Source organism: Narcine bancroftii, chromosome 11, assembly GCF_036971445.1.
Source record: "Narcine bancroftii isolate sNarBan1 chromosome 11, sNarBan1.hap1, whole genome shotgun sequence".
Lineage (NCBI taxonomy): Eukaryota > Metazoa > Chordata > Chondrichthyes > Torpediniformes > Narcinidae > Narcine > Narcine bancroftii.
In genome coordinates, this window is record NC_091479.1 from 58,373,060 (window position 1) to 58,384,246 (window position 11,187).

General features: G+C 45.5%; 1 protein-coding gene across 1 annotated transcript; it reads left to right on the forward strand.

The window, feature by feature from the left end:
* Positions 1-5,588: 5,588 nt before the first annotated feature.
* LOC138745211 (uncharacterized) lies at positions 5,589-8,392 on the forward strand. The gene is made up of 3 exons (XM_069902275.1): positions 5,589-5,933; positions 6,758-7,209; positions 8,299-8,392. Exons 1-3 carry the CDS (start codon positions 5,589-5,591, stop codon positions 8,390-8,392), a joined length of 891 nt encoding a protein of 296 aa, XP_069758376.1.
* The last annotated feature ends 2,795 nt before the right edge of the window (positions 8,393-11,187 follow it).

The following is an 11,187-nucleotide window of genomic DNA, read 5'->3' on the forward strand; positions in this document are numbered from 1 at the left end:
GCGTTTTTTGCGGGCAGCTGAAGCACCCCAGTGCCCACTGTCCAGCTAAGGAGAAGGACTGCTCGAGGTGTGGAAAAAAGGGGCATTATGTGAAAGTATGCAGAAGCCGCAAGGCTCCTGCCAAAGCCCTCTCTTATGCAAAGGAGAGGCGGGAAAGATCTCCTTTCCCCACAGGTGAGATGAAGCAGAATTCCATGTGCTCTCGGCCATCTTGGGACACTAGGCAGAGGCACAATGACCAGATGACGGCTTTGGTACCGAGTAGAGTAGTGCGATCGAGGTTGGGATGAAAGCTCCTATCAGAATGGAGGAAGCACCAGGCTGGCCTCATTACGACTGAATCAGGTGAGTCCATACGACCTATTGGATGTGACAGTTAGTATTAAGTTTATGGGGCTTCTATAAATTGTTTGGATAGTGCGAGTACAGAGAGCTTTATAGACCAAGGGCTGGTAGAACACCTCGTGTTAGAAACGTACCCCAGTGACCATCAGATTCTAATGGCATCTAACAACCATATAACTAAGGGCAACCACTTCTGCAAGGTCACTCTGGAGATCCAGGATACAACATATGAGAAGTTTAAATAGCTGGTGCTCCCACGCCTCTGTGCTCCAGTTTTGCTGGGGTTGGATTTTCAGTGCCAACTCAAAAGCATCACTATGGTGCACGATGGGCCAGTTCCCTCATTAATCCTTAGAAGGAAGCGTTACTGCAGCCTCACAGCTCTGAACATAGAGCCCCCCCCCTTCCCTTTATTCATGCACTTTACTCCTGACTGCACCCTGGTGGCCACCAAGAGCAGAAGGTACAGCCCAAAAGACAGGGAGTTTATCAGTGCAGTGCAGTAAGGTCAGACTCAGGGTCAGAGGAGACAGTGAGTCAGTGCCTGGTGTCGGGTGAGAGGAGGAGGAGCCGGGAGTTAATTGGGGTTAATTGGTAAGGGCTAATAAAATGAGTAGAAAAGGAGGGAGCGGCCAGCGAGGAACAGCGCAGTGAAGGAGTGGGGACTTGGGACTTTGGCTTGAGGGTCTTCGGTAAGAAGGAGCTCCTTGTGTGGAAAGGGTATTTATAGTAAGAAAGGAAGAAATGGAGTCAGTTGGGGTAGTTAAGTGCTCCATTTGTGGGATGTGGGAAATCAGAGACTGCACAGCTGTTTCTGACGACTACACCTGCAAAAGGTGCATCCAATTGCATATAATGAGTGACCGTGTTAGGGAGCTTGAGCTGCAATTGAATGAACTGAGGATCATAAGGGAAGCAGAGGCAGTGATAAAGAGGAGTTACAGGGAGACAGTCACCCCCCCCTAAAGGCATAATTCAGGGAATTGGGTGACTGTGAGGAAAGAAGGGAGAGTGCCAGTGCAGAGTACCCCTGTGGAAGTGCCAGTCAGCAATAAGTATTCTGCATTGGATACTGCTGGGGGATCAGCCTATCAGAGATGAGTCAAAGGGGTTCAGTCTCTGGCATGGGGGCTGCCCCTGAGGTTCAGAAGGGAAAGAAGGATAAGAATAGGACACTTGTAGTTGGGGACTCATTAGTCAGAGGGACAGATAGAAGGTTTGTGGGACGAGATCGGGGATCCAGGTTGGTATGTTGCCTCCCTGGTGCCAGGGTCAGGGATATCTCTGATTGAGTACATAGCATTCTGCAAGGGGAAGGAGAACAGCCAGAAGTCGTGGTCCATGTGGGGACCAATGACTTATTTAGAAGTGGGGGTGAGGTCCTGAAACAGGATTATGTAGAATTAGGTAGGAAGTTAAAAAACAGGACCTCCAAGGTAGTAATCTCTGGATTGCTGCCGGTGCCACACACTAGTGAGGGTAGAAATAGGAGGATGTGGAGGATGAATGCGTGTGGGGCTGTTTAAAGAGATGGTGCAGGAGGCAAGGGATAAGATTTCTGGATCATTGGGATCTCTTCTGGGGAAGGTCAGACCTGTACAAATGGGACAGACTCCACTTGAACTGGAGGGGGACCAATGTGCTGGCAAGCAGATTTGCTAGAGCTGTGGGGGAAGGTTTAAACTAGTTTGGCAGGGGGGTGGGGAACAGAATATGAGAGCAGTATCAAAGGAGCATGGCCACCTAGATAGGAATAAAAAAGATAACAAAGGTAGGATGGAGATTAGGGTAGAAGGTAGAAAAGAGAATATATGTGAGGGTCATTCTCTAAGATGCATATATTTTAATGCAAGAAGCATAGTGAACAAGGTAGATGAGCCTAGAGCATGGATAGATACTTGGGGTCACGATATTGTGGCAATGAGTGAGACATGCCTACAGGAGGGGCAGGACTGGCAACTTAATATTTCAAGATACATTTGTTTTAGATGTGATAGATCAGGGGGTAAAAAAGGGGGAGGAGTTGTTCTGCTTGTTAAGGAGGACATTACTGCCATGAGGTGGCAGGATGGTATGGAGGGATCGTCCAGTGAGGCTGTTTGGGTGAAATTGAGGGGTGAAGGAGGCATGAGGGTGCTAATAGGGGTGTATTACAGACCACCAAATGGGCCAAGAAAATTAGAGGAACAAATTTGTAGGGAGATAACGTATATGTGTGAGAATCATAAGGTAGTGATCATGGGAGATTTTAACTTCCCTCACATTGATTGGGATACCCATACAGTTAGAGGGCTGGATGGGCTAGAGTTTGTTAAATGTGTTCAAGATTGTTTTCTAAATCAATTAGTAGAAGAACCGACTCGGGACGGTGAAATACTGGATCTCCTGTTAGGGAATGAGCTCGGTCAGGTATCGGACATTAATGTTGGAGAACCAATTGGGTCTAGTGATCATAATTCTGTTAGTTTTAAGGTAGTTTTAGGGAAGAGCAAGGAGGGGCCTAAAGTTGAGGTTCTGGATTGGAGAAGAGCAAATTTTGAAGGAATAAGAAGGGATTTGGGGAGTATTGAGTGGGATAGGATATTTTCAGGTAAGGATGTTAATGAAAAATGGAGGATATTCAGAAAATAAATTTTGAGGGTACAGAGTAGTTATGTCCCAGTGAGGATCAAAGGAAAGGCTGGAAGTCATAGGGAGGCTTGGTTTTCGAGGAATATTGAAAATTTGGTTAGGAGAAAAAGGGAGGTGTACAAGAAGTATAACGAGCAGGGAGCTGAGAATTTGAAGGAGGACTACAAGGAGTGTAGAATAAATCTTAAGAAAGAAATTAGAAAGGCTAAAAAAAGCCACAAAGAGGCTTTGGCAGACAGAGTAAAAATAAATCCAAAGGGTTTCTATAAATACATTGAAAGTAAAAGATTAATGAGAGATAAAATTGGACCCCTTGTAGATAGAGAGGGTAGGCTGAGTGAGAAGTCTGAGGAAATGGGGGGAAATTTTGAATGATTTCTTTGCCTCGGTATTCACTAGGGAAAAAAATATTGAACCAGTTGAAGTAAAGAAAAATAGTGGGGAGGTCATGAAGCATATAAGGATAACCAAGGAGATAGTGATGGCTGTGTTGAAAAAGATAAAGGTGGATAAATCTCCTGGACCGGAAAAAATATTCCCAAGGACACTCAGAGAGGCTAGTGGACAGTTAGTGGGGCCATTAACAGAGATATTTAGGATGTCACTGGCCATGGGGGTAGTGCCAGAGGATTGGAGGGTGGCGCATATGGTTCCGCTGTTTAAGAAAGGGTCCAAATGCAAACCTGGGAATTATAGGCCTGTAAGTCTGATGTCTGTGGTGGGCAAGTTGATGGAAAGTGTTCTGTGGGATGGTATTTACAAATTTTTGGAGGTACAGGCATTGATAGGGAGTAATCAGCATGGTTTTGTCAGGGGTAGATCATGCTTGACAAACCTGATTGAGTTCTTCGAGGGGGTTACAAAAAAGGTTGATGAAGGGAAAGCTGTGGATGTTGTCTATTTATATTTTAGTAAAGCTTTTGACAAAGTTCCCCACAGGAGGTTAGGAAAAAAGGTGGAGGCATTAGGCATAAATAAAGAGGTAGTGTAATGGATTCAGAAATGGTTGAATGGGAGGTGTCAGAGAGTAGTGGTAGAAAATTGTTTGTCCAATTGGAGGCCGGTAACTAGTGGAATTCCTCAGGGTTCGGTCCTGGGTCCACTATTATTTGTTATATATATTAAAGATCTGGATGTCGGGGTGGAGAATTGGATAAGCAAGTTTGCAGATGATACAAAGATTGGTGGTGTTGTGGACAGTGAGGAAGATTACTGTAGATTAAAAGGTGATTTAGGAAGGCTGGAGGTGTGGGCTGAGAAATGGCTGATGGAATTTAATACAGATAAATGTGAGGTGTTACATTTTGGAAAGGCAAATTTAAATAGGTCATATACATTGAATGGTAGACAATTGAGGAGTGCAGAGCAACAAAGGGATTTAGGAGTGATGGTAAATAGTACCCTCAAGGCTGATACTGTGGTGAAGAAGGCATTTAGAATGTTGGCCTTCATAAATCAGAGTATTGAATTCAAGAATAGGGAGGTTATGATGAAATTGTACAAGGGATTGGTGAGGCCAAATTTGGAGTACTGTGTACAGTTTTGGTCACCAAATTATAGGAAAGATATAAACAAAATAGAGAGTGCAGAGAAGGTTCACGAGAATGTTGACAGGATTTCAGGGTTTGAGTTACAGGGAAAGGTTGTGCAGACTGGGGCTTTTTTCTCTGGAGCGTAGAAGATTGAGAAGGGACTTGATAGAGGTGTTTAAGATTTTAAAAGGGACAGACAGAGTATATGTGGATAGGCTTTTTCAATTAAGAATGGGGGAGATTCAAACTAGAGGGCATAGTTTAAGATTGAAGGGGGAAAATTATAAGGGGAACATGAGGGAAAATTTCTTTACGCAAAGGGTGGTAGGGATGTGGAATGAGCTTCCGGCAGACGTGGTCGAGGCGGGATCATTGGTTACATTTAAGGAAAGACTGGATAGTTACATGGATAGGAGGGGACTAGAGGGGTATGGACCGGGTGCTGGTCAGTGGGACTAGGAGAGTGGAGATTTGTTATGGCATGGACTAGTAGGGCCAAACTGGCCTGTTCTGTGCTGTAAGTGGTTATATGGTTATGTCCGTAGACTCTTGCAGGAGAACATTATAGAAAAGAGTTCCAGCTCCTGGAGAGCACAAATAGTGGTAGTGAAGTCTGGGGAGAAGAGACGTATGGTCGTAGACTACAGTCAGACCATCAACAAATTCATGCAGCTGGATGCATACCTGCTTCCCCGTATCGCGGACATGGTAAACAGCATTGCCCAGTGCAAAGTGTTCTCCACAATCGACCTCAAAGCAGCGAACCACCAGTTGCCCATTAGAAATAGCGATAGGATATGCATGGCGTTCAAAGCAAATGGCAGGTTGTACCAGTTCCTCCCCATCCCCTTTGGTATCACCAATGGAGTATCCCTGTTCCAGCGGGAGATGGACCACATAGTGGACGAGTACCACTTAAAGGCAGAGTTCCCGTGCTTGGACAACGTTATGATCTGCGGCCACTCACAAGTTGACCATGATGCTAACCAACATTTTTTTCAGACAGCAAAGGACCGCAATCTAACGTAAAATAAGGATAAATGTGTCTTCAGCACCAGGAAGTTAGCGATCCTGGGCTACATGGTGCAAAACGAGGAAATCAGCCCGGACCAGGCCCGCATGCACCTGCTGCTAGACCTCCCAATCCCTCATTCTCAAAAGGCATTAAAGAATTGTCTGGGGCTGTTTGCATACTATGCGCAGAAGGTCCCCAATTACACTGACAAGGCCTTCCCACTCATAAAGGCCTCAACCTTTCCCCTCAGCCCTGCTGCTATCAAAGCCTTCAAAGAGATCAGAGATCTGACCTGTGATCCATTGACAAGAAGGTCCCTTTTCAGGTGGAGACCGATTCCTCAGACTGCCACCCTGAATCAAGAGGAGCGGCCGGTGGCCTTTTTCTCGTGGACTTTCCATGGGTCTGAGGTAAGATACTCGGCAGTGGAGAAGGAGGCCCAGGCTATCGTGGAAGCAGTGCTGAACTGGAGACATTTTCTGGCCTATATACACTTCACCTTTGTCACGGACCAGCTATGACATCCTATACCATCCAGGGAGGCTCAATGAGCCCTCAGATGCATTGTCCAGGGGCATTTGTGCAGCCCTTAATTACATGTCCCAGCTGCAGAGCTTGCACAACAAGCTGGGCCACCCGGGAGTCGCAATGCTCTTCCACTTTGTCAGGGCCCAAAACCTCCCGCTCTCAGTGGAGGAGGTACGGAAGGTAAGCAGGGGTTGCCCCATCTGTGCTGAGTGTAAACTGAAGTTCCACCAGCCAGGCAGCGTCCCCTTAATAAAAGCTACCAGGCCTTTCAAGAGGCTTAGCTTTCACTTTCTACGACAGGAACATTTATTTCCTAAATACTATCGATGAGTACTCATGGTTCCCCTTTGCTATCCCATGTCCTGATGTCACCACAGCCACAGTAATAAAGTGCCTGCCATCTATATTCAGTTAGTGTGGGTACCCTCGCTACATATGCACGGATAGGGGTGCAGCCTTCATGAGCACCGAGGTCCAACAGTACCACCAGTCGCACTACGAGTTATAACCCTAGGGGGAGCGGGCAGGTAGAAGGGGAGAATGCCACCATCTGGAATACAGTTCTGCTCACTCTCAAAGCAAAGGAACTATCAGTAGCAAGGCGTCAAGACATGTTACCGGAGGCTCTCTCACTCCATACGCTCTTTATTGCGTACTGCCACTAACGTGACATCACCTGACCGTATCTTTTCTTTCCTGAGGAAAGCATTGCAGACAGCACAGGACGGACCTGCTGGTGGAGGCCATGGTGAGACACGCGAGCCCTCACTACACCTACGTCGTGTTCGAGGATGGACGGGAAGAGTCAGTGACCACCAGGGACCTCACATCGGCAGGAGATGTGGGCGGCGCAGAAGAACTACAGACCCCTACAGATTGGCAGGACGGAACAGCAGATGACGCAGGAGCACCACAAGTTTCGGAGGATCAGCAGGAAGGAACCACGGTCGACGCGGGAGGGCCGCAGACCCCCATGGTGCAGCATGAAGAGCGGCAGATGAGCACATCCCCATGGGTGGAAAGCACTGCACCCATGCACCATACCTGCACCCAGGGCAAAGACCTCCAGGCCCTGGCACTCCCACCTTCCCCAACCCGGCCCCCTGAAGGTCCAGAAGAAAGAGGAAACCATGTAAAATACTGGACTTATGAACAGATGCAAAGAGACAGAGGGGGTGGGGGGGGAGGGTCAGTCACAATTTTTTAAGGTGGGGTGAATGTGGTGGTATGTCATGTATGATGTCATTACACCACTAGGTCACCAGGTGGCTCACCTAGTGTCCTTGTATATAAGCCCGGGGGGCGGGGGTGGGGGGGAGAAAAATTCCTTCCCCCTCATTCTGGCCTAGGCTTGTACACAGGCAAGACCAAGGCTACATACCAGTCTATTAAAACTACTGTTTTACCTGCACTTTGCCTCATGTGGTTTGATTCTAATAGTCTACAGTTTCCATTTAGATTAGAAGAGATAAATATGAGAGGACATGGCTTTAGGGTAAAGGTTTAGGGGGAACTTTTTCACTCAGAGAGTGGTGGGAGGGTTAAACGAGCTGCCATCTGACGTGGTGAATACAGGCTCGATTTTAAGTTGTATAAAAAATTGGATAGATAGTTGTGTAGGATTACCTGTGGGTCTGAGTGAGAACAGTTGGTGTGTGTGTGTGTGTGTGCCTTTATATGTCTATTTGTCTATCTGAAACGGAAACACATTAGTTATTTTGCAATTCTCCACCAACTTAACCATGGCTAAGGATGTTTTAAATATGTTTGCTTGGCCCTTGCATTTTCTACACACCTCCATCAATGCCCAAGAGAATATCTGTATGTATGGGGGGATATTTACTTTTATTTGCGTCAATACAAGAGCCTCCTTCACTGGAATCTGTACAGGGTCCATGATATGATGTCTGATTTTCTTCTCTTCTCTGCTCTCTGTGTCCATCTCCCAAGTAGGTATACTTGCAAAATTAATTTAAAATCTAGCTCATCTCTTTGGGCCCCATTCATATACAGCCACAGTGATTTTCAAGAGGAACAATTTTATCCCTTGCCATCCCTCTGCTGTTTATATATCTGTAGAAGACCTTGGGATTTCCCTTCACCCGATCGGCCAGTGCAACCTTGTGTCTTCTCTTTCCCATGCTGGTTTCCTTCTTGTGTTTTGTTGGATGACGTTCACTCCTCAAGTTCTCAGTTAATCCTTTGCTGCCCATAAGTGTGATCTATGTTCCTCATTCTTCTTCTCAGGCAGGGCCTCGATATCTCTCAAAAAGCAAACTTCTTTACAGCTGTGAGCTTTGCCTTTAATTCCGATAGGAGCAGAAAAACGCTGGACTCTTGAAATGTCACCTTCAGACACCTCCCATTTACCGAGCACAAATTTGCCTGAAAGCAACCTGTCTAGATTTACACTTGCCAAATCTTTCATGATCCCATCAAAATTGGTCTTTACCCAATTTAACATCAAAGTCTGTGGTCTTTGATGACATTCGAAGATTATACAATTAATCATGTTGTTTCCAATGACCAACACTCTGAAAAGTGGCTGATCTCAGCAAATCAACTTGCTTCTCTGTAAACCTGTCATTGAGTCCAGGAACCAGTTTCATCTTGTTCGTGTCAGAAGTGAGTATCTGGAGCATGTCGCTATTAGAGAATGAAATGAAAGGTCAATGTTTCAAGCCAAACCTTTTCATTGATACTTTTTAAAATGTTACTCTTTTGGTAATTTAAAATGGAGGTAAAGACAGAAATCTTTGGATGATGGTAGTAAAAACACACAGTAAATTCTGGAGGTTCTCAGCCAGTCTCTCTTTTTTTTGAATATTTTATTTATAATTTTCCAGATTCGAAGTCAAAGTCAATGTTAACAAATTGGCACTGAATACAATGTATCCATATTAATTCTACAAAGATTTCTCAGCCAGGCTTGAGTTGTTTCCTTCCCCACAACCCCCACCCCCACCCCATCGACACTAAACACTTAACATATCAACTAACCATAAGCATACAAGACACTTAAACATGAACCACAGAGGTATAAGTTATATCAGAGTTTTGGAGGTCTGTCATGGCGCTGAGGTCCAAGCTCAGACTGTTTTCTTTTCTTGATTTTACCTGCTAGAATGAGATGGACTCCCTGCTGCCACCCCCACTCCTCCACGCACACTGGCTGGTGAGTAGACAGGGAGAGCAGGGCAATAAGGTATGACAATTCACTCTACAACTGTGCTCCCTTGAAGTCTAAATATGGCTGCCAGATTTTTTGAATGTATTATACTTTCCCCTTAAGTTATAAATGACCTTCTCCAGGTGATCACAACTTTGCATTTCTCTATTCCACCACACGACACTCAGGCTATGCACTTCCTGGCCACCACCAATGCAATCATTATAAATTAAATTTGGAATTTGTAAAGCTCCATTTTAAGTCTCTTTCCCAACAGGAACAACTCAAGGTCCTTTGAGGATTCTTTACCTATAATCTTTCCAAAATACACCCAAAAGGGTCTCACTTTGGCACATCTAGGTTACGTATAAAGTGCCAGTTGATGAAGTAGACAAAGACGATGCGGTCAGACAATATACATGGCTTTTATTAGCAGAAACTTATGGTACAATAATGAAAGACAATGGGTGCATACACAGTTATACCCGAGGGGAGTGTCTTGAACAGTAGAGATAATGCACAGCAATTATTAGCACAGCAAGGCTTGCCAGAGGGGAGACAGGCAGCTTAGCAGAGATTCACCACAGCATACACAAAGGTTCCTGTCTCGATGCTGCATCTAAAATACTAATTTTAATCATTGTGGTTTAGATATGCTCATTTTTGGGGTATCAGGTATAAGCGTATACAGAGCCGTTGTCATACCCACACTCCTGTTCGGCTCCGAATCATGGGTCCTCTACCGGCACCACCTACGGCTCCTAGAACGCTTCCACCAGCGTTGTCTCCGCTCCATCCTCAACATCCATTGGAGCGCTCACACCCCTAACGTCGAGGTACTCGAGATGGCAGAGGTCGACAGCATCGAGTCCACGCTGCTGAAGATCCAGCTGCACTGGATGGGTCACGTCTCCAGAATGGAGGACCATCGCCTTCCCAAGATCGTATTATATGGCGAGCTCTCCACTGGCCACCGTGACAGAGGTGCACCAAAGAAAAGGTACAAGGACTGCCTAAAGAAATCTCTTGGTGCCTGCCACATTGACCACCGCCAGTGGGCTGATAACGCCTCAAACCGTGCATCTTGGCGCCTCACAGTCTGGTGGGCAGCAGCCTCCTTTGAAGAAGACCGCAGAGCCCACCTCACTGACAAAAGGCAAAGGAGGAAAAACCCAACACCCAACCCCAACCAACCAATTTTCCCTTGCAACCGCTGCAATCGTGTCTGCCTGTCCCGCATCGGACTGGTCAGCCACAAACGAGCCTGCAGCTGACGTGGACTTTTTACCCCCTCCATAAATCTTCGTCCGCGAAGCCAAGCCAAAGAAAGGTACAGCTGGTGCAGAAAATTGTACTGCCTCACCCTGTACCACATGTTGATGACTGCTGTCATTCTGGTCCAACACAGGTCAGAACAGCACCGCTCATCAATCATTATTCCTAAGTTCAACTCCCATTTCTGTCTTGTTTGCCATTTTGGCAAGAAATCCCAGTAAAGTTAACCAGGATAACAGGAGTGGCCTTCATGGGTGATCCAGAGCTATATCTATTAGGTAACTTCCTGGAAATAAGAGACAAATTTACCAAATATCAAATCAAATTTATAAAAATAGCACTGGTGGTATCAAAAAAATGTATCATGATCACTTGGACATCCGACTCTCCTCTACTTATAGCATGATGGACTGTGGAAATGAACAGCTGTAAACCTTAAAGGAAAAATATAACACTTTTGTAAAGGTCTATTATACAAACAAAAATGTAATTTCCACAACTGTATTCTAGTTTTTGTTTTTGTTTGTTGTTGTTTGTGAGAGAAAAATTTAATACATTGCATATTTAAAATGTCACTATGTATAATTTTTGAAAAAAAAATTCAAAAAAGGGTTTGGTTTCGGTAAAGGAAGTGACACCACAAGTGCAAGCGAATGTACTTCAAGATATTGGGGCAGCCCAGTCTCTTGTGT